This window comes from Danio rerio, chromosome 22 (assembly GCF_049306965.1).
Source record: "Danio rerio strain Tuebingen ecotype United States chromosome 22, GRCz12tu, whole genome shotgun sequence".
In the NCBI taxonomy this organism is placed as follows: Eukaryota; Metazoa; Chordata; class Actinopteri; order Cypriniformes; family Danionidae; genus Danio; species Danio rerio.
In genome coordinates this window covers 3,392,501-3,417,693 of record NC_133197.1, presented here as the reverse complement: position 1 = coordinate 3,417,693, position 25,193 = coordinate 3,392,501, and the positions used below count along the sequence as shown (strand labels likewise).

At 31.0% G+C, this 25,193-nt stretch overlaps 1 protein-coding gene across 1 annotated transcript in view; it reads left to right on the top strand.

Moving 5' to 3' along the window:
• si:zfos-943e10.1 overlaps window positions 1-25,193 on the top strand; it is a 42,616-nt gene that overhangs the window by 16,054 nt on the left and 1,369 nt on the right. The window contains exons 4-14 of the mRNA XM_073936770.1: window positions 15,307-15,447; window positions 15,671-15,731; window positions 15,830-15,902; window positions 16,011-16,114; window positions 17,189-17,287; window positions 18,254-18,325; window positions 18,416-18,484; window positions 19,494-19,581; window positions 21,520-21,585; window positions 21,679-21,778; window positions 23,277-23,387. Of these exons, the coding sequence (XP_073792871.1) occupies window positions 15,307-15,447; window positions 15,671-15,731; window positions 15,830-15,902; window positions 16,011-16,114; window positions 17,189-17,287; window positions 18,254-18,325; window positions 18,416-18,484; window positions 19,494-19,581; window positions 21,520-21,585; window positions 21,679-21,778; window positions 23,277-23,387 (984 nt within the window). The remainder of the gene's footprint in view (window positions 1-15,306; window positions 15,448-15,670; window positions 15,732-15,829; window positions 15,903-16,010; window positions 16,115-17,188; window positions 17,288-18,253; window positions 18,326-18,415; window positions 18,485-19,493; window positions 19,582-21,519; window positions 21,586-21,678; window positions 21,779-23,276; window positions 23,388-25,193) is intronic.

The window sequence follows — 25,193 nt, the reverse complement described above, 5'->3', positions numbered from 1 at the left end:
CACATATTGGATAAATAGAGCAAAGCCACACCACACGCAACTTGATCTTCCATTGTTGTATGAATTTGATAAGAAGTGCGCAACATTTTCACGCTAGAAACATGTTTTATGCAGGAATGGAACTGATATGCTGCAACGGCTCCTTTAAATACGAGATCAATGTAGCGAGTTTTGACGCTCTCGCCGCAGGAGCTGAAGGCAGAGAGCGTTGTCGCCAGGGCGGCCAGAGCGACCTTGGACGCTCTCGCCGCTTTCGGTGTGAACGTAGGGTAAGTTTTGAGTTTCTTGTTAAACACAAATGCAGATATTTAGTAAAATTGTAGAAAATCGGTAACCATTGATTTGAAATCAAATACGTTTTTCATGCTATGGAAGTCAATAGCCCCTTTCAAACATACAGACCTTTCCAGAAAATTACCGGCAATTTTCCGGAAAGGTTGTATGTGTGAACAGGTCCTTTTTGAAAATGCCGGTAAATTAGTTTTTGCTATTTTAAGAGAAGTTGTAACATTACCGGTAATTTGCCGGATTATTGCTGCATTGCGCTGTGTGAATGCAGAAGGAAGATTGCCGGAAAGAGCGCGCGCACGTCTAGATCGTGCTGACGTGAGACGTCTACTTTAGCCAATCAGAACAGTCAGACTCATTCATGCCCGCGCAGTTTGTGAGATTAAAAGCCTTTGAATATTTTCCCAGACGCGTTTAGCTGCTAGAAGTTAGTCAGACAACGTTTATATGTTCTTCTTAATGTCAACTGTGTAAATAATCATCAATACCATGCTTATGATAAGCCGCTGTTTGTTTACCTTCAAGCTTTGCGTGTGCCCGTGAAACAGCCGTGAACGCCAGCACACACACACACATTATGAATATCTCGACATGCGAAGTTGTTCACAATATTGATCATCCACAGAGTTTGTGATGTAGTCAAATGTTTACAAACACAAGCGCAGCCGTTCAGAGCTCGTTTCTGGTTAATGAGGTCAGAATTTACCGGTATTTTGGAATGGAATCGCCTGTGTGAACAGCGCTTTTTTGAATTTACCGGTAAAGTCGTTCGGGAAATTTTCCAAATATTTACCGGTATCACTGTGTGAAAGCGGCTAATGGTTACTGGTTTCTGAAAACCACTTGAGGGAGAGTATATATTGAGAAAATTTTCAATTTTGGTTTTCCTCCATATCCGTCCATAATTTTTGCTTTCGATTAACAGAGCTAGGAAATTTTCACGGTATTCCCTATAATATTTTTTCTTCTGGAGAAAGCCTTTGTTTTATTTTGGCTAGAGTAAAAGCAGATATTTTTTTAAAACCATTTTAAGGTTAATATTATTAGCCTTTTTAAGCTATATTAGTTTTGGATTGTCTACAGAACAAACCACTGTTATACAATGACTTGCGTAATTAGCCTTACTTTACCCTAATTAAGCTAGTTAAGACTTTAAATGTCACTTTTAAGCTGAATACTAGTGTCTTGTCAAAGTTTATATACTATCATCAGGGCAAAGATAAAAGATATATATATATATATATATATATATATATATATATATATATATATATATATATATATATATATATATATAATATATTTTATATAATATATTTTATATAATATATATTTTATATATATATATATATATTTATTTATATATTTATTTATTTTTATTTTATTTTATTTTTTACGTTAACCAAGAAATATACAGGAGGGCTAATAAATCAGACATCAACTGCATATATATTGAAATATCATTATCCATCAGAATAGAATAGTCAACACACACACACACACACACACACACACACACACACACACACACACACATGGCAGTCATTTCTCAGCAATGGCCCAGTCTGATCTTTATCACACGAGTGCTTTTACAATATCCACACTTCCTCCTCTGCTTCACTCCATTGCTTTAAGCAATCAGCGGGGAAATGAACGACTTGCTCAACTGGATGCCTTCTTGAAAACCGTCCAGCGTTTCCTGGTGTGCAACAATCTTCAACTCTCTGATCTTCTTGGCCCGACAGTTCCTCCCTCCAGTCAGCCAGTTAAACTCTGGGGACTTTCAGAGCGTGAAAATCTTCTGCTTATGCAACGAAAGCTGACCTCATACTCTCAATATCATGTTATGCTCGCGTGCGCTTTCCAATCTGTAACATCGTAGGCTCAGTCTACAGTTAGCACACGCCGTCTTGTTTATAAACTGGTACAGAACGTGCCGAGTCAAAAATAAATAGTATTTTAAGTGTTATCTTTGGTGATTTTTTTTTGACCTTTTACTGGACGTCCATGAGCTCAAGTGTTTCCATTGTCATGCTTTAATCTTGGGCAATCCTGTGCAATGTACATTAGGCCAGGGTTGACTCATGCTGATTTGTCACGGCACAAGGAGGTCAGGGGTTTGATGGAGAACGGGTTCAGAGGTAATTGCGGCTGGAGCTCGCGCTGGCCCACATTTTGAGCCGGTCTAAGTCTGTTTGGAAGCTATAAAGTTTTATTACTGTACTAATAGGGTAGGATGCAAGAAGCATGGCTCTGTAGGTTTGATGCTTTTGGCGCCCCCTGTAGGTGTTCAGAGGAGTTACTGCTGCAATCTTTAATTTTATTAATTTGTTTATTTGTTGGTCATTTTTATTTGTTTGTATTCAGTATTTTTATTTATTTTTAAAGTGTTTAATCTGGATTTTTGTTAGTTTTTGCGTGTGTTTTGGTGAAATCGATTGCTTTTTATTTAGAAATGATAACTCGAGTAAACCTTTTTGTTCTATCTAAAATAAACAGTTTTTATTTTGCTAAACTGAACATTTGTAAGTATTTTTTTGCATTTGGTTTTGTTCACACTGAATTTTAATTGATCGCAAAAAAATTATAGTAGTGTTATATTTAACTTAATGTTGTATTTATAGTCTGAATTTGGCTGTTTTTACCAATTTCCCCATGTAATTTGGTAACTAATTTTAATATGTATTAGGTCTTTTTAACTTCAGAGTAACGTTTTTTGCATTTAAAATGAGATGCTAACCGTTTTTTATGTATGCTTAAAATTGACTTCTCAATTTTTTTGTTTGTTTGTTTGTTTGGTCAAACTGAATTGTAATTGATTTTAATAGTTATATTAGAATATTAACTATATTTTGCATTTAAAATAAACAGTTTTTATATTGCTTAACAGAATTATTGTCAGTATTTTTTGCATTTGTTTTGGTCAAACTGAATTTTAATTGATGGAAAAAATATTTATAGTTTTATTTTCTTAATATAAAAGTCTCTTTTTGTATTTATAGTCAAATTTTTGGCTGTCTTTACCATTTTTCCATGTAATTTATTTCCTAATTTTTAAATATGTATTGGGTTTTTAACTTCAGAGACCGTTTTTTTGCATTTTAAAATTAGATGAAAAGCATTTTTATGTATGCTAAAAATACTCTGCTCAGTATTTTTTTTTGTTTGTTTGATCAAACTGAATTGTAATTAATTTAAAAAATGTAAATTATAATATTAACTGTATTGTGCATTAAAATAAACAGTTTTTATATTGATAAACTGAATATTTGTAAGTATTTTTTGCATTTGTTTTGGTCAATGAATTTTTTTATTTATAGCAAAAAATATTTATTGTAGCATTTTCTAAATGTAAAAGTTTTTTTTTAATTTATAGTCTGATTTTGACTTAAACTGAATTGTAATTGAATTTAAAAGTTAATTTACACATTAAATTACACATTGTGATTAGTTTTTGCTTTGCGATTATATATTGCGATAAAAATACGATTTCAATAGATGACTCGAATAAATGTTTCTAAAAATTCTATAATTTTAGATTGATTGGGAAGATTCTGTAAGTGAGTGCATAAAATAAAATAAACAATCTACATGCATAGATAAAATCAATAAAAGAAAAATGTGCTACTTAAATAAGCAGCGTTTTATGGTTTTTGAAGAGTCTAAATGTATTCAGCTATGCAGTAATTGAATAATCAAATGTAAAATAACACTGCATAGTCTTCGTTTTAAAAACAATTCAACAAAATTAATTGAAATTTTATTTTTAAGTTACAAATGGTACATTTTCTTATGCCTAAATACGTTTAAAACCCTTTATTTTTAATTTATTAGAATTTGAATTTATTTTAATTTCAATGTATTTTCATTTCAGTTTATTTTATTTTAAATGTATTTTTATTTATTTTAATTTCAATTTATTTATTTTTTAATTTCTTTATTAATTTCAATTAACTTTAATTTCAGTTTATTTAAATTTCAATTTGTTTTAATCTATTTAAATCTTTATTTTAATTTCAATGTAATTTAATTACATTTGTTTAAATATTAATTTATTAATTTCAATTTATTTTTATTTCAATTTATTTAAACTTCAGTTCAGTTAAATTTCAATTTGTTGTCATTTTAATTTGTTTTAAATGTAATAAATTTAATTGAATTAATTGTCATTTTTGCTTTTTTTCATTTTAAAGTAATTTTTGCGTTTTAAATATGAATTTTAGCTTTTATTTCATATTTAACTGCATTATTGTTATTATTTTTTATTTGGTTTGGTAAAACGGATTTGTAATTGATTTTAAAAGTTAAATAATACAAGAAATTGTTTAAACATAACTTAATTTATCTATTTTATCAATTTATCAATTTTATGTGCTTAAAATGGGCTAAATTATGATTAGACTTCTCATTCAATTAATGATATAATGATTCCATACATGCTTTAAATAAATACATTTCAATGCTAACATCTTCCATGCATAATTTAGCATTCGCTACGTTTGTATGTAATTTCACTGAACGATTTTTAAAAATCAAATGTTCGAAAATACACTTTAAACTTTCAATATCATGTTTTAAACTTCCATTATATTCCATATCAGACACACTGCATGGTTCTAACTGTTTCTCTGTTTAGCTTTCCCATTGTCTTACTCTGCATCTCAGAGAGACAATAGCTGGACCGCGAGCTAGCCTTTGTTTGCGTGTGATTAGCATTCCTTCAGTGGTCTTGAAATGGGTCGTTGTGGTCTTGATTTCTCCATCCCCCCTGAGGGCTCTGTCTGCAGCGCTGTGGGCCGGCGGTAGAGTTTTTCTTTCTTTTTCCCCCACCCTCAACCCTCTTTAGCTTCATTATCGCTGGAGCTGTGCTTATGAAACGTAGCGGCTGTAAAAAAAGCAAACCTTTAGACCGCTTGCTCAGCTCGTCTGCTTCAGTTCACGGTACACCGAGTCCAGACGCAGAAGAGAAGCAGACATGGACTCCATAGCTGTGGATTCAGCCGTGTGTGAGGATTTGGGAAGGTAGGAAGTGGATGTGGCTGTGGTTTTAGCAGTGTGTGTAGAGGAGCAGATGGGAGCTGCTTTGTTTTCATTGGTGTTTTTGGAGTGGGTCCAACTGTTCTTAAGGAATAAAAATGGTTGAGTTTTGTAAAATGCACTGTTGTTTAGGAATGTAAAGAGTTTAGTTTGATGGTTTACTCTGAAATGAGTTTTTGTTGAACACAAAGGTAGATGTGTTGAGAAATGTTGAACGTCATTGACTTCCATAGCATTTTTTTTCTTCAAGTAAAGTCAACTTTTTAAAAAAAGTATCGCTTTAAAATCAACAGGTTTACTCAATAAATGCAAAAGTCAACTAATTGCTTCACAAATCTTTTTATAAAGGAGATTACTCGCTTTAAAAGCAACATTTTACACTGTTTATAAATGTAATGGGTTTATTTCCAACAGTAAAGTCAACTAATCGCTTTAAAAGCAATGGGTTTACTCACTTTTTTTAAAAGTAAAATTAACTAATCGCTTCAAAAAAAGTGAGTAAACCCATTGATTTTAAAGCATACACACTGAAAAAAATTATTCAGAGATAATTCCTTGGATTTACTCAAACTTTTTACGTTAAGTGGTTGTAAACAATTTTTTTGTGTTCAATTTAAACAAACAAATTAAGTTGAAGAATATTAAACTTAATTTATTTGTTTAAATTCAACACAAATAAATTGTCTGCGACAGCTCTGCATGCAACACTTTTTTTTAGTGCAGTTGATTTTTCTTAAAAAATAGGCATAAAAGCGATAGGTTGACTTGAGTGTAAACCCACCGTTTATGAAAGCATTAGTTGACTTTAAAAACAATGGGTTTACACTAATTTTGTTTAAGTCAACTAATCACTTTAAAAAGTAATAGGTTTACTCCGTTTTTTAAAAGTGAAATTAACTAATCGTTTTAATAAAAGTGAATAAACCCATTTATTTTAAAGCAGATGGTTGATTTTACTTTTAAAATAAGCATAACAGCGATATGTTGGCTTAAAGAGTGTAAACCCACTGTTTATGAAAGCATTAGCTGACTTTAAAATCAATGGGTTTACTCACTTTTTTATAAAGTGATGTTTTCAAAATCAATGGGTTTACACAAATTTTGTTTAAGGCAACTAATCGCTTTAAAAGCAACAGGTTTACTTAGTTTTTTAAAAGTCAAGTCAACTAATCTCTTTAAGCAACAGGTTTACTTTGTTTTTGTTTTTTAAAGTAAAATCAACTAATCGCTTTAATAAAAGTGAATAAACCCATTGATTTTAAAGCAGATGGTTGATTTTACTTTTAAAATAAGCATAACAGCGATATGTTGACTTAAAGAGTGTAAACACACACTGTTTATAAAAGCAATTAGTTGACTTTTCTGTTAAAAAGTGAGTTAAACATAGATTTTAAAGTAAAATCAACTAATTGCTTTAAAATCAACAGGTTTATTAAATTTTTTATTGTAAAATCAAGAGGTTTACTTCATTAAGTTTACTAAATGCCTTAAAGTGAGAATGCGTTGACTTAAAAAAAAACTTGATTGATAATGCGTTGACTAAACTTGATTTTAAAGTGTAATAGGTTTACTCACTAAGTAAAATCAACTAATTGCTTTGAAATCAACGAGATTATTCACTTTTTTAAAGTTAAATCAACAAATCACTTTTAAAATCAGCAGGTTTACTCCTTTTTTAAAAAGGTAAAATCAACTAATCGCTTTCATAAAAGTGAATAAACCCATTGATTTTAAAGCAGATGGACGATTTTACTTTTAAAATAAGCATTAAAGAGATATGTTGACTTAAAGAGTGTAAACACACACTGTTTATGAAAGCAATTAGTTGACTTTTCTTTTAAAAAGTGATTAAACCCATAGATTTTAAAGTAAATTCAACTAATCTCTTTAAAATCAACAGGTTTATTTAATATTTATAGTAAAATCAAGAGGTTTACTTATTTAAATTTACTAATTGCCTTAAAGTGAGTAAATGCGATGACTTAAAAAAAAAAACTTGATTGAAAATGCGTTGACTGAACTTGATTTTAAAGTGAAATCAGTAGGTTTACTGAGTAAGTTAAATCAACAAATCACTTTTATCAACAGGTTTACTCCTTTTGAGGTAAAATCTATTCTAAAAAACTAACTGCTAACAAAGCTTAATAAATTCTATCCCTCTGTTTCCCCCACATGTGACAAGTGTAAAGCTGCTGAGGGTATACCTTAGCACATCTTTTTTGGTCTTGTGTTCAAATTCAGAATTTTTGGTTAGAAATATTTCAGTTCTTTGCTAAGATTTATGATTGTGTTTTACTCTCTGACCCAATGATAGCAATTTTTGGTAATGTACGGTTACCTGTTCAGTATGGCATGATCATAGCCAAAAAAAGTTATCCTTTGTTTTTGGAAAAAAATAAATGTTAGGCCTCTTTTTTTCTGATTGGCTTCTCGGACTCGCCTCCATTTTACATTTGGAAAGCATAAGATATACCACCTCTGGGAACTCTGCATAATTTGATAAAATGTGGGATCCAGTCTTTCTTTTTCTGCAACACCATAAAGACTAAGAGTGTTGTTTAATTTCTGAAGATTTGTAAGTTTTTGTTTTTTTTCCTCTACATCCATTGCTGTCTTTTTGTAGGTCATATATGTTTTGCATGTCGCCATTTTCTCTTGTTTCTTGCTTTACATTTTGCACAGATTATTTTCTCATGATGGGTTTGTCTGTCTGTTCTTTGTTTTTCTGTCTGCAAAATTATAATAAAAAAAGTAACTGCTTTTAAATCAACAGGTTTACTCACTTTAAAGTAAAATCAATAGGTTTCAAAAGTAAACGTAAAAGCAAGTGAATGCTTTAAAATAGATACATTTACTCACTTTTAAAAAAGTAAATCAGTTGCCTTTAAAATCAGTAGGTTTACTAGTAAATTCAACCAGTTTAACTTAAGTAAAATCAAGAGATTTACTCAAGTAAATTTACTGATCGTCTTTAAAAAGTGCATGAACTCGATTTTAAAGTCAAGTTAATGAATTTAATTACTTTTTTAAAGTAGAATCAATTGCTTTGAAATCAACGTGTTTACAAGTAAAATCAACAAGTTTATTCACTAAGTTAATTAAACATTTTAAATCAACTTTACTCATTTTTAAAGCAAATAATTTTAAGTTGGAACTGTGAAGTTGTACGTAAAATAGGTTTCTTAAAAGGACAGTTCACTTTTTTTTTATTTACTCTTGAGTGTTTCTAAACCTGTTTGAGTTTATTTTGGTGTTTTGGAGTCAATCCAACTTTTCTCTGGACCAAAAATACTTTCAGTTCAGGTATAAATAAGAGGATCGGTCATGTTAGTTTATGTACGATTTTAGATCTTAACAAAAATAAGCTATGTAAAGAGATCTTTCACTCAGAGATGAAAATAAGTTGTTCTATCTTCACAAAAGAAGATAATTTGAAGAATGTTGGTCACAATTGACTTCCGTAGTGTGTTTTTGTCTTAGGATGGTGGTCCATGGCTTTCAGTTTCTAACATTCTTTAACATATCTATCAAAAAATGCTATGTGTGTCAATGGTGAGCAACATTCTCCAGCACAAAAGAAGATATTTTGAAGAATGTTGATCGCCATTGACCTCCATAGTAGCTGTTTCTCTCTGATGGTAGTCAGTGGCAATCTTAAGTTATTTTAAATTGACAAAGAATTCAAATTAAAGATTGATTACCATTGTAGGGGAAAAATGCTATGGAGGTCAATAGCGAGCAACATTCTTCAAAATATCTTCTTTTGTGCTGGACAATGTTGGTCACCATTGACCATTTAATAGCATTTTTGATAGATATTTGAATTGACAAAATATTAAAATTATCAAAAAATACAATGAAAGTCAATGGTGACCAACATTCGCCAGCACAAGAGAAGAGATTTTGAAGAATGTGAGAAACTGGTGGCCATTGATTTGTATAGTATGAATCAAACTAATTCTATGTTAAACAATGGTGACGAACATTCTCCATGTGGACACAAAGGAAGATATTTCGAAGAACGTTGAAGAAACTGTCATACCCACTGATTATCATATGTAAATCAATGGTGACCAACATTCTTCGAATGATCTGATGTGCTTTTGTATTCAACTGAAGAGTTTTTAAAATGACTTTAAGTAAACTGTCCTTTTTTAATTTGCATATTCAAATAAATAAATAATTAACATGCATGAATTCTCATGTCTTATCATCTGGTTTGTACTCAAACTGAAAGTATTTTAGGTTCAGGAATGAGTTGGCTTGACTTCAAAACATCTGTGAGACCAAAATAAGCTCAAACCGGTTTAGAGACACTCGAGACTGAGTAAAAGGTGAACTGTCCCCTTAAGAAGGTAATTAATTTCCGTCTCTTGTCATTGGTCAGGAATGAACTTTCGCTCTCGGCACAAAAGGGGAAGCGTGGTGATGATAACAGTTAGTCACCTTGAACTTGAGCACATTTCCTTGTCTGTCATATTTGAGAGCGTTTTCGTGCCACCGTTTAAGATAAGCCTTATCTTCAGCAGCAGAATGAAGACGCTTGATGCTCTCTGGCTTTATTTTAAATCACAGCCTGTCTGTCTGTAGAGCTCACTGAGAAGCAGATATTACACATTAATTTACTTATTGCCATTTATGAATATAATGGAAAATAGGAAGTTTGTTTATCCATTATTTTATTATTATTATTATGTATTTTAATTTATTTTCATTATTACTCTTATTATTAATATTATTTAGATCATAATAATTATGATTTATTTATATAAATAATAATAATAATTATTATTATTATTATTATTTGTTTCTTGTTGTTTTGTATTATTAATATTTTTTTTCAAAGTTGTTGTTATTTGTTATAATTATTGTTATTTCAATAATGATGATTATTATGACAAATTTTATTTATTAATAGTTTTTATTGTTATTATAATAACAATAATGTTTTTTTATTATAAGGATTATAATTTTTGTTATTTGTTATTACAGTTTTATATTTTAATAATAATGATAATGTGATATTGTTTTTGTTGTTTATTTGAATTATTATTAAATTAATATTATTATTAAAATAATAATAAAGGATTTGACCATATTATTATTATATGGTATTGTTAATATTATTATTAATGGTTTTATTTATTTATTTATTTATTTATTATATGTTTTATAATAATAATAATAATAATAATATTTATTAATATTATTATTATTATTATAAGGATTATTATTTATTATATTTAATGTTATTACAGTTTTATATTTAAAAAAGAATAGTAGTATGATTATATTAGTTTTTGTTGTTGGTTATTATAATAATAATTATTATTATTACTATTATTATTAGTGATTTTTTAAATATTTATTTATTTATTATTATATGCAGTTATTAATATTATTATTATTATGGTTTTTGTTTTTATTTATTTATTATGTTTTTACTATTATTATGATTATTTTTATATTCATTATTTGTTATTACGTTTATATATATACGTTTACAATAATTATGATTTTCATACTTTTCTTGTTGTTAGTTTATTTTAATTATTATTATTATTAAAATAATAATAAAGGATTTTGACTCCAGTTTGACACGTCATCAGGTATTAAGTGTGAAAAGAACATCAGCTAAGATTAATAAGAGCTTCAGTTTAGTTAAATGTCAGAGATGAGTGTGTCGGTGTGTGAATAGGATATTTAGATCCGGTTAATAATATTGTGTTTTCAGATGAGGTGTAGCATTATTAATCAAACAGCGCAGGTACTGTTTCAACACGTTTGTTTGACTTGCATTATGTTCGTTTTGTTCATTTCTCTGGATGTGTTTGTGTAAGTGTCCACTGGAGGCAGTAGATCCTCCATTATTCTCAATATTGGCTGACAGATTCCTGCTCAACTGGACCTGCAGCTTTAGCTCTGACAGAGGATTAAAGGTCAATACTGAAACGATTTGTCATGTTTACGCCTAAAATATTTGATGTAGTCATTTATTTACTGATTTTTAATCATTATTAAGATTTATTCCTTTTTTGTTTGGTTTTGTAGTGTTTATAAGCCAACATGTTTTTTGTTTAATTGTTTGTTATAATTATAAAAAAAAAATAATTAAATTTATTTTGTGTCATTTGTAAGCAACACTCTTGTCTAAAGTTTTTAATCTAGTCTTTGTTTTCACTTTAGTTTTTTTTATTAGTTTTTAGAAATAAAATGTATTTATTATAAATAATTATATAATTTTATCTAGCTTTTTAATATTTAAATAATATATTTATAAATGTATGTATTGTTTTTATTAGCTAGAATTTTATATTCTTTAAAGCACTAAAACAATTATTTATTAATTCATTTTATCAATTAAAAGAATGCATTATTCATTAAAGAATAAAGATTTTATTTTTGTATTGTTATTATTAATTACTTTATTATATTTGAAAGAATATAAACAATTACTTTTATTTGTATTAAATAAAATGTATTCTTTGAAAAATTAAAACATGTATTCATTTATTTATATTATTAATTAAAAGATTGTTTATTCTTTAAATAAACCAATCATTTATTTAAAAAAATGAATGTATTTATTTTGTATTGTTGAAGCTAACTTTTTTTGTCCAAAGTTTTTGAGTAGTACTTTTTTTATTTATAATTTTTATTAATTAAAATAATTTATTAGTCATTAAAGAATGAAAAGATTTTTACTTATTTTTGTTTGAATTTGTTAGTAATAAAAATTATTTATTCTTTAGAATTTAAATAGTTTTTATTATTAAAATATTTTTATTCTTTGCAGTAAAACAATGTATTTATTTATTAAATATAATGTGTTTAAAAGCTAACATTTGTTTTATTTATAAGAATTAAAACAATTATTTATTTATTTTAATAAAGTAATGTATTTATCCTTTAAAGAACCAAAAGATTTAATTTATTTTTTATTTGTTATTAATTGAAAAAATATTATTCTTAAAATAGTTAATAGTTACCCGTTTATTAATTGAACCAATGTGTTTGTTTAAAGAATTAAAACAATTAATTTTATTTATTCATTTTATTAATTAAAAGAATGTGTTTGTTTTAGTTTAAAATAATTTATTTTAAATAGTTTTTATTAATTAAAAGAGTATATTTTTTCTTTAAAAAAGTAGTTTTTTTTATTAATTAAAACAATGTTTTTATTCTGTATATAATGTATTTATTTGTTTTTATTAATTAAAATAATGGATTATTGTTTAAATATTATTATTGTGTTTATAGGCCAACTTTTGTTCTAAAGTTTTTGTTGTATTTTTAAAATGTATTATTAATGAATTGAAAATATTTATAAATGTATTCCCTGATTTATTTTTTTAATCATTTATAATAGTGTTTACAGCACTTTCATCTACAGTTTATACTTTATTTATTTAATCATTTACATTTTTTGCTGGTGTTTATTTATAATTGTCATCCGAAAAATGCGATTTGAAATGTCAGTATGACTTAAAATACCTCTTCTTGAGTTTGCTTGCGTGTCGCTTGTCTGTGGTTTTTCAGCTTTACACCCACAGAGTGTTTATTTTCTGTCATGTGACGTCTTTAACCCACATATCTCTCACACACCTTTTCCTGGAGTCGTATAGCTGAGCATTCTGCAACAAGTGTTGAACATTATCTCTGTGCTTTATGTGGAATCTCCATATATGGGCGTATTAAACTCAATAATATTCATGATTTTCTTGATTTCTCCGAATAAAACATCAGTGATTTGCTGCTTTTCTTCTTTTGTGAGCTGGAGGTGTGTTTTTCACTTGCTCCATGATGTCACTGATTGATTGACAGCTCACACCATGTGATGTAATATGCTCCGCCCAGCTGATTTGCATACAGGGCTTAGCAATGTGTTTAGATGTGCTTAGTTGTTTCTTTTATTGGTTTATTGCGGTGGTTATGGCTTGAAGCCAGTCTGTGCTGCTTAATGTTATTATTTTTATTAGAGGATGGACAGATCTCTGAGTTTACGCTTCTCTCGCAGACGTGTGAATCACCTGTACAGGTATGGAGAAACACACCGGAGGATTTAGAATGCTGTGGTGTCTCTGCGGTGGGGTTTATGTGCTAAAGGTTCTGCGTCGGGTTATTAGATGTGTTTAGTGTGTATAATGTTTGTTAGACTTCTGTCAGGTTTGAACGATTTTAATAGCGTTTATTTATTTGTTTTAGTCCTTTATTTATTTGTGTGTGTGTAAATATTGTCTATAATGTTTGGTATAGTGCTTCCTTGATTGAAAACAATAAAGAAAGCACTGTACCAAAATGATCAAATGTATTATTTTTATATTAATTTATATATATATATATATATATATATATATATATATATATATATATATATATATATATATATATATATATATATATATATATATAAATTAATATAAAAATATATATACACACACAAGTTGTTTAAGGCTACCTTTTTAGTCTAAAGTTTCGTTAGTATACTTTTTTTTATAAATGTATTACATGTATTTCTTCTATATCTGTGTGTAATTTATTAAAACATTTTATTTTTATTTATTTTATTTTAATATATACATTTTTATTTGTTATTATTTCTATTTTTATTTAAATGTTTTAATTTATTTTGATATTTTCATTCAAACATGTTTATTTACTTTATTATTACTCATTTATTTATTTTTATTTAAATTATTTTATTTTAATAATATTTATAATATTATTTTTTATTCATTTAAATATTTTAATTTACTTTTTGTAATATTTTTATTTATTTATATAGTTTCATTTTCTCATGTATTTGAAAAAAAATAATTATTTATTTAAATTAATATTTGTATAATACTTATTTAGATCTTGTCCTGAATATAAACTAAACATAACCTGAATATAATCAAAACATAACCTGAACCTAATCAGCATAATTTGAACACGATCTGCATATAATCGTCACACAATCTTAACTTTTGATGTGTTTTTGACCTATTTCAGACCTGTTTTTGCCCTTTTTTTTGTTGGTGTTTTTGACTTGTTTTTGCTTATATTGCCAATTATGCAGTGGATTCTGGCTCTTCTGCTCATGTGTTGTTTTTTTTCTTGTAGTCAGTTGTGCTGTGGGCTCAGGCTCATGTGTTGTTCTAGACATCTTTTACACTTGTTTTTGACCTGTTTTTGATTGTTCTGATCTCAGTTATGTTGTGGACTCGGGCTTTCAGGCTTATGTGTTGTGTTTTAGATGCTTTTTAAACTTGTTTCTGCCCTGTTTTTGCTTCTCTTGTTGTCAGCTATGTTGTGGAGCTTTCGGGCTCATGTGTTGTGTTTTAGACAAGTTTTAGGCACATTTTAGACTAATTTTAGACCTTTTTTGCTTCTGTTGTCGGTTATGCCACGGACTCTGGCTCTCAATCTTATGTGTTGTGTTTTTGATGTTTGTGACTTGTTTTAGGTGCTTTTGTTGTCAGTTATGCAGTGGATTGGCTCTAAGGATCATGTGTTGGGTTTTAGACGCATTTTAGACGTGTTTTGCCTTCTGTTGTCGGTTATGCCGTGGATGCTCATGTGTTGTGTTTTAGATGGTTTTGAATTGTTTTAGACTTGTTTTGCCTCTCTTGTCAGCTATGCTCTGGACTCGGGCTCATGTGTTGTGTTTAAGACATGTTTTAGGCACATTTTAGACTTGGTTTAGACATGTTTGCTTCTCCTGTTGTTGGTCATGTCACTGACTCAGGCTCTCATGCTCATGTATTGTGTTTTTGATGTTTTTGACTTGTTTTAGATGCATTTTAGACATGTTTTTGCTTCTCCTGTTGTCAGTTATGTTGTGCTCTCAGGCTTGTGTTGTGTTTTAGATGCTTTTTAGACTTGTTTTAGACCTGTTTTTGCTTCTCCTGTTGTCGGTTATGCAGTGGACTTAAGCTCTCTGGCTCATGTGCTGTGTTTTAGACCTGTTTTGACCTGTTTTTGCTTCTCTGTTGTCAGCTATGCTGTGGACTCGGGCTCCATCCCTGTAAAGGTGAAGAAGAGCAGGTCGAAGAGCAAACTGAGCAGCAGAAAAGCCTTCAGTCTGGAGGAAAACCAGCTGGAGCAGAGCAAGAGCTTGTGCCGGCAGGTCCCGGCCAGGTAAAACACACTCCTCATACAAGCAGAAAACTCTAAATGCCATTTGTTTACTCTTCTGCATGTGTATTTATATCTACTTTGTTTATAAATGAGTTAATTAATGCTAATTAATCACATGCAAAAGAAAAGTTGACATAATTATAGGTGTGTACAGTGTGTATTTAAATTCACACATCCGTATGTGTGTTTGTGTGTGTGTGTGTGTGTGTGTGTGTGTGTGTAGGTCTCAGACAGTAGATGTGGACAGGCCTTTAGAGAGGAGTGAAAGCCTGAACTCCAGAAGTGTAAGAGATCTTTAATCAACCATAAATAATGATGATGATGATGATGATGATGATGATGATGATGACGTCTGTAACGCTGCTGTGCTTCTGTTCCTCAGAGCTTCACCAAACACAACAAAACCTTCCACAAACTCTTCCCAGAAGTCCCGGAGGCAGAAGATCTGCTGCACGGTGAGTGTTGAGGAGTGTTATGCATGTATGCTAAGTTGTTGTGTTTGTGTGTGTGAGAGTGTGAACATCTGCAGGTGTGTGACATCTCTTTCTGTGTGTGTTTCCCAGCATACATCTGTGCGCTGCAGAAGGAGGTCCCGTATCACGGCCGTCTGTACATCACAGACACACACATCTGCTTCTTCTCTTCTGTGCTGCTCAAAGACACCAGGGTAAACCACACACACACACACACACACACACACACACACACACACACACACACACACACTCTCTCATACATTCATGCATAAAGACGCACTAATATAGCACACAACACTCATACACACACTAACATACATTAACATGCAACACTCAGACTTTTACATATCTAATACATAACACACAAACACACTCATTCACACAACTCGTATACACACACATAACCCAAATAATACACACACACACACACCCTTGAACACACTACTTGTACATGTATACATAAACACACACACTAATATAGCAGAAAACACTCATACACACCATACAACACTCAAACTTGTACACACACACACACACACACACACACACACACACACACACACACACACACACAACTCGTATACCCCTGCATACATAACCCAAATACACGTGCTTGTATACACATACACACACACACACACACACACTAATATAGCACACAACACTCATACACACACTAACATACGTTAACACGCAACACTCAGACTTTTACATAACACATCATACACACACACACACTCATTCACACAACTTGTATACACACACATAACCCAAATAATACACACTTGTGTACTTGTATACATAAACACACACTAATATAGCAGACAACACTTATACACACACTATACACATTCAAACTTGTACACACACACACACTAATATAGCAGACAACACTCATACACACACTATACAACACTCAAACTTATACACACACACACAACTCACATGCCCAAGCATACATAACACAAATACACATGCTTATACACACACACATTTACATGCACATACACACGTATACACATACACACACACTAACGTGCACACACTAACATACAACACTCAAGCTTATACATGCGCACATACACACACACGCTCAAACTAACAAATGAACACACACATATTAACACATACTCGCATAATCATACACACTGACTGAAAAGACACACGTTCACTTGAACACACATAAATAAATGTACGCATACAAACAAACAAACACACATTTACTAACTGACTAATGTGTGTGTGTGTGTGTGTGTGTGTTTCAGGTGGTCATTCCTGTGTCCAGTGTGTGTGTGGTGAAGAAGCAGAACACAGCACTGCTGGTGCCCAATGCCATCTCTGTGCGCACCTCTGATGGGGACAAGGTACACACACACACACACACACACACACACGATCAACTAATATTTAGATATTTTAATAAAATATGTAAAAATATTGTTTATATACTGCAGTTAAATGAAATATGGAAAATCTTATGGAAAATCTGCTTATTAACATATGGAAAATATACTCTAATGACAATTTGCATATGGAAAATATGCTTAATGCAAATTAACATATGGAAATTATGCAAATCGACATATGGAAAACATACAATGTAATATAAACTTATGGAAAAATGCAAATTAACATATGGAAACAATGCAAATTAACACATGAAAAATATATGCAAATTAATATATGGAAAATATGCTAATTAACATATGACAAATGTTAGAATTAGCATATGGAAATATGCTAACTAATGTAAATTAACAGTTTAATAACAGTATAACTTAATTAATCTGGTGTCGCCACAGCGGAATGAACCGCCAACTTATCCAGCATGTGTTTTACGCAGCGGATACCCTTCCAGCTGCAACCCATTACTGGGAAACACCCATACACACTCATTCACACTTATACACTATGGGCAATTTTTGGACTTTTTTCTTTGGACTTGTTGGGGGAAACCGGACACATGGGAAATATGCTAATTAATGCAAATTAACACAGTTTAATTAGGAAACTTATTTGTAACTTAGTATGATAAGGCATGCATGTTTGTTTATATTTACAGATACTTAAGAGCAGTGTTTCTCAACCACGTTCCTGGAGGAGCACCAGCTCGGCACATTTTCTATGTCTGCTTAACCAAACACGCCTGATTCAGGTCATCAGCTCATTAGCAGAGACTAAGAGAGACCTGTAATAGGTGTGACCGCCGGTAGAGACATCTAAAACATGCATTGCTGGTGCTCCTCCAGGAACGTGGTTGAGAAACACTGCTCTAGACTATCCTAAAAGGCACAGTAATTAAGATGTAAGTGTTGTGTGTGTGTTTGCAGTATTTGTTTGTGTCCCTGCGTAACCGAGAGGGCTGCTATAAGCTGCTGCGCTCCGTCTGTCCTCAGCTGGAGGTCCGTCTTCATCATCTTCTTCTTCTTCATTTCTTTATTGGCGTTCTTCTTCTAGATGTTGATCTTCTTGTTGTTGTTGTTGTTCTTCAGGACTGCAGCGCTAACAGCAGCCCGTTATTCTCCTCAGCGGAAAACAGCTTCGACCACAACAGAGTGGTGGTGAGTGTCGCGTTTATAATCATCATCCTCTCGTCTGATTGCTTATTTAATCTATTTATCTTTCGTCTGATTGGCTGAGAGCTCCTCATGAGAGTTCTATCCTCCCCTTTGGGTGAGAGTTCCTAACCAATCAGAAGCCAGGACTAAAGGTCACATGGAATTTTTTTTCCTCTCTTATTATCCAAGAGCACTCATGTGACCTATTGTTCTCTCTCCTGATTGGCTGAGAGCTCTTAATGTGACTTTTTCTATCCTCCTCTCTTTATTGGCCGATAGCAGTCATGTGAACACTTCAGTGTTGGGCTTAATTAGTTATAAAGTAACTAGTTACTGTAATTAGATAACTTTTTCAGTAAAAATGTAACGTAATTGATTACTTTGAGGTCATTTTAATTAGCTATTTATAACGTACCTGCCTTAAATACTCCGTTTATGAGTTTAATAAATCAGTTTGGAGAGAATGAGGAATTGATTTTTGGTGTTTATCAATTATATTTAGTAGAATAATTCTGTTTATTAAGATGATTAAACCTTGAATATGCCAGAAATGATCATATATAATATCAAATATGCGGTTATTGCTTTGAAATGTGTTGTGTTTTGATTAGTGTAGCGTTTAAATTTAATAAATACAGTATTTAAAAAAATATGTGTGCTTGGTTTTTAAAATGCTTAAGTGATAATTATTTAAATTGACTTTAATATAGCTTAATTTTATATTCTATGCGTTGATATTATAGCGACAACTCGTATAAAATCAATTAATTTAATTCCTTACAATTTAATTTAAATAAATGTTCACATGTAATACTCAGAAAAGTGATTTAAATACTAATTTAATGATGCGAGACTTAATAAATCCTCTTATTCAAGTAACTTAGTCCATCATGCTTTTCTCTCGTCTCCTGATTGGCTGAGAGTGTTCATGTGACCTGTTCTTCTCTCTCCTGTTTGGCTGAGGGTGACTGCTGGTTTTTCTCTCGTCTAATTGGCTGATCTGTGTTTGCAGAACTCGAGTCAGTCCAGTCTGGAGGATGTGTGTGATTTGTCGTCTCCTCCGGAGGATCAGATCTCTGCGTCACCGCGACTGTCGAGAGGTGTGTATAAATCAAACACTACAGATATATGATAATGAAGACTCCCATAGGTGTGAATCCAACATTCAATACGGCCTGAGGGAAGGATGCTCCGCCTTTCAATCAAAATGGCCAATCATTGCTCTTTACAGAATGCTGTAAAGTGGTTGGGGGTGGGGCTTTGTATAAATTAACATGTTTTTTTTTTGGAAATCATCAACATTCGGAAACTGCTATTGGTGGAAATTTAGATTCCTTTTATTAATTATTAGTTCATTCCCTAAAATGATTCAATCACTGATTCCTTATTCATTTACAGTTCATTCACTAAAATTATTTATTCTGTTCATTTTTGGTTCACTAAAATGATTCATTCTTTTCATTTTCAGTTCATTCACTAAAATGATTCTTCACTGATTTGTTATATTCATTTAAAGTTCATTTACTAAAATGATTCATTCTATTTATTTTTATTTTGCTAAAACGATTCATTCACTGATTCGTTCTTTTCATTTTCAGTTCATTCGCTAAAACAATTTGTTTACTGATTCGTTTTAATCATTTTCAGTTCATTTGCTAGAATGATTCGTTCTTTTAATTTTCAGTTCATTCGCTAAAATGATTCATTCACTGATTTGTTCTATTCATTTTCAGTTCATTCAGTAAATTAATTTGTTCTATTCATTTTCAGCTTATTCGCTAAAATGATATGTTCACTGATTCATTCTATTTATTTTCAGTTCATTCCTTAAAATTATTTTTTTCATTTTAAGTTTATTTGATAAATCAATTCGTTCACTGATTTGTTTTAATCATTTTCAGTTCATTCAGTAAAATTATTTGTTCCGTTCATTTTTCATTTTTAGTTCATTCACTAAAATGATTCGTTCTGTTCATTTTTAGTTCATTCACAAAAATTATTCGTTCACTCATTTGTTCTATTCATGACCAGGGAACCTCGTTTTACAGCTAAACAGTTGAATTTTACCACTTCTGAATCCATTTAGCCATTCTCCGGGTCTGGCAGGAGCACTTTTAGCTTAGCTTAGCATAGATCATTAAATCAGATTAGACCATTAGCATCTCACTCAAAAATGACCAAAACGTTTAATCATTTTCCTATTTAAAGCTCGAGTTCTGTAGTTGCACCGTTAACTAAGACAGATGGAAAATGAAAAGTTGCTATTTCTTAGGCCGGTATGGCAGGGAACCTAACTCTTACTCTGGCTTAATAATCAAGAAACGGTGTTTTATATTTATAATAATTATGCAGCACCTAAATATAGTTCAATTAGATTTAAAATTTTTTTTAATTTTTATTTATGAGTGAGCCTGAATTGTAGATGATCATGTGATCAATTGTGGTTAGTATATTTAATAAAATAAGGAATTTTAGTAAAAATAAAATGTAATTAATAAAACTTTTGATAAATATCGAGATCACATTTGTTTTGTCAATATTGCACACCCTAATCTAGAGTGTTCATTTAGATTCCTTAAGGTTGTAAAAAGCTCTCACAAAGTCTTAAATGTAATTAAATGTACAGCAAGAGTGTTTAAAGGGGTCATGACCCACAAACTGAAAATCCTTTTGTTTTTTTTGTCATATTGGAGCTTGTAGTGTTATTAAAACATCCTGCAAGTTTCAGAACTCAACACTCTGTGGTTCCTCTAAAATCAGCTCGTATTTAAGGCAGTCTGACAAAATGATAGAAAATGGATTGTTCTGCTTTATGATGTAATAGTTTGGATAAGCTCCGCCTCCACTTCTACTGCACTGCCTGTTTAGCTCTGTTAATATGCAAAAATGCTAGCCAATCCGAGCAGTGGGTGTGTACTTGAGGCTACACTGTCAAAAACAGCACTGAAAATGGTCTATTTCTACATTGTGATGTTTTATTATTATTGTTATTATTAAAAATCCGTGTTATTAAATAGCGTGTTGTGTGTGTTTTTCAGAGAGTGCAGCGAAAGCCTCAGTCAGTTCACCCACTGAAGACGACAGCGCGGATGATGAGCACACCGGTACGATTATGAATATTCATGACTGTGTAAACGAGTCTGCGATGACGCTGTCGTTTCATTGGCTGATTTGGGGTGTGTTTTCCGTCTCCACAGGAAGCTGGTGGGTGTGGAGCGTGACGGAGCGAGCGCGATCGCTGCTCATCCAGAGAGAAATGAACAAGCTGAACACACTCCTGCTCGTCTACCTGATCCTGTAAGTGCACGCACACACATTTGTATATCGTTGGTCTCAAAATGAATTCCTGGCGGGCCGCAGATTTGCTCCAACCCAAATCAAACACAGTTGATGCAAGTAATCCAGACTACTAGAGGCTATTAAGCTGAACTATGCAAAGCTGTGGCCCTCCAGGAATTGAGTTTGAGACCATTGCTGTTTAAGCTTTCCTACAACTCGTTACTCCACACGTTTAATTCATTAATAAATTGTACAAATATTTTAAGCATTATTGTAAATTCATATGTAAAACGTTTTTCCTGAATAGTATTTATACAAATTTTGTAACGTTGTTCATGTTTATACTTAACGGAGATGAGTTTGCCAAATTCGACGGTTTCTTCGTTATTTATAAATGTATTAAAATAATAATAATAGTAATAATAAAAGTGGATTTTAATGCATCAGGTGCATCGGAAGTCCAATTATCGATTATAAAACGAACATGCGCGCAAAACGAAACGAAATAAGCATTTGCGTTCAGGGCTCGGAAGTTTGCGATACTTGACAAAAGCGGTCTAAATTATGCATGGTTTTTGTGCGCGTGTATGCATGTGTGTAAGTGTATTAATCTGTTGCGATGTGTCCACGAGGAATGATTTGAGCGCACTTTATAATGTGTCCTGTAGGGGCGCTGTGGCAAGGCTCTGTTTGTTTTAAATGGTGATCAAAAAAATCTCGTTCGGATCTCAAGGGCAGACTCGAATTATATACTATTTGTGTCCTAATGTGTACTAGTCATCATATTCTAAACGAATACAGAAAGTAAATGTCAGCATGCACAGCTACATACAAAAACCATGTTTGTAATAAATGTTTGCTACAGTTGTATTTCATTTATTCCGTTCAAATATGTATTAATTTATATTTACACAATATTTTAAGTAATTTGTTAAATGTCCATATGTATTCATTATAGTGATTTGCAAGTTATTATTATTATGATTATTACGATTATTATTATTGTTATTATTATTATTTGTTTATTAAATAATTTTGTCCCTTAAATGAATAATCGACTAAACGTTTTTTTTTTTTATTGTTATATTTTACTAATACCGTGTCGTTACTGAAAATAATGTGTAGAAAAAATTTATAAACAGCTTTATTAATCCATATTAATATTTTTTATTTAAAATAATGTACAAAACCATGAACAAATACTTTTACAGTTTGTTACAGGATTTAATTATTTAGCATTTATATTGATGTCTTAGAATTTATTTATTTATTTATATATATTTATTTATTTATTTACTTATACTGTAATGTGTGTCAGCATTTTCTAAAACTGATTTCCAAAATATTAATTTAAGCACATTTGTAAAAGCTTCCCAAATATTTCAGAAAAATTGCCAATATCTAATTGTTGCATGATTTGAAGAGATAATACACCATGTTTACATGTATATTTCCTAAAAATAAACCGTTGTTCTGCCATGCTTTGGTGTGTTACTGACTGTGTGATTGTGTTCAGGGTGTTTCTGCTGCTGTTGTCGTCTGGATACATCGGTCTGCGTATCGTGGCTTTAGAGGAGCAGCTGTCGTCTCTCGGAGCTTTACCTGACCTCACTTTACATAGCAGCAGGTACAGCACACACTTCTATACACACTTTAGTAATATCTGCTCCACACACACAGTTTGTTCAAAAAGAGCAGTTTATTAGAGTTATACAAACATTTCTTCAAGCTCTTTTATGCAAGTAATTTTGAGAAAAAAAACATCTACATATTGCATACATGATTACATTACATTCATGTTGAAGAGTGTGCGTGTACAACTAAAAACAATTGTCAATATTTTTCCTTAACTAATTTCAGTTTTACAAACATGCACTAAATGTAGAACGTGGGCATTTAGTTTGTAGTATATATGTACAGGGCTTTACATTAACTTTCAATCGCCAGCCACTATGGCTAGTAGTTTTCCAATGCTACTAGCCACTCACCATTTTCACTAGCCACAATTTTGTTGTTGGGAAAATATTTTTATATGCATAAATATGACTTTGACATGCTAAAATTACTTGATTTAGATGTCTCTGACCACAACAAACAATTATTTCTTAGCCACAAATTTTAAATGTGTCAAAGCAAGCTAAATATAGCTGTATGCTATACTTTTTTATTTAACAAAACATTTCTTTTAAAAAACTAAAGAAAAACAATTGACTTTTTGAAATAATTATTGTCATCTATCAAACATATGCACAGTAATCTGTCTCTCAGATCACCAGTTAACACATTAATGGAGAGTTAATCTCATATTAAAGCAATTTTGTTTAAAAAAAAAAAAATAATTAAACCATATAAACAAAAATAACCGTAAGCAAAAGAAAGCAGGTGAAAAACATTATTCTCTCATTGGGTATTCATCTGCTTTCTTCTGCTCGCGCGAATGCAATTTTTTAGTTAGTCGTGCTGTTTCTCCAGTCTAAGATCACATTTGCACGCATATTGGGTCATTCTTATAGTCGAACCCTGCTTTTAAGAAAAGCACAATTTAAAAATGATTTTCAATCAGCCAAAGTGGCTAGTGAGAGTGACCGTCTATCCCGCCAAAGCTGAAATCTACCCGCAATTGGCGGGTGTTAATGTTAAGTCCTGTATATATATATATTAGGGGTTGCACCAGCTAATTGGCTTTAATGCTCTGCCTTGACACTTTTTGAATGATGTCGATTAGTCGTACTGCAAATATTTGCTGCAAATGAATCGCAAATTGCATCTTGTGTTTTATTGATGACATCACCAGTGACATTGACTCGACTTTGATAGCACAAAAGTCGACTTCTAAAAATCTAGTCGTTCAACCTCTAATAAATATAAATACATGTAGCTATTAATATTTTTCATTTTATATTACGAAATACAATATGTGCCAATATTTTCTGAAACTTTTCAAATATGTGTATTTTTCAGAGCATTTACTACTTTTTATGCATATTTTTTAGTATTTTTTTGATTGTTTATCAAATATATTCTAAAAAGTATTCCACTTAATTATATATGAGACAAAAGCGACTAATGAAGTATGATAGTACTGTTAGATCTTTTATATTAATGTTACTCTCATGCCGCGTTTATAAGAATTAAATAAAGCCTCTACATTCATACCAATATTTACTACAATTTAAAAATAATATACCATCTTTTTGTTGTCATTCAGTAAACAAATTTAATAAATACTTGAACTGAAATTGATCAAATAAAAATATAATAATACTAATAAAACATATAACAATAAAATAAAACTATATTTTAAAACTGCTAATAGTGCATTTCTACAGTACGAGCAGCAGATTCATCTTTATTGTCTTTAAAAAAACAGCGTTGTGTCTTGTACATGTGTAAAGTACTCAATCTTCAGAAGAGAAATGATCATCAGGAAATG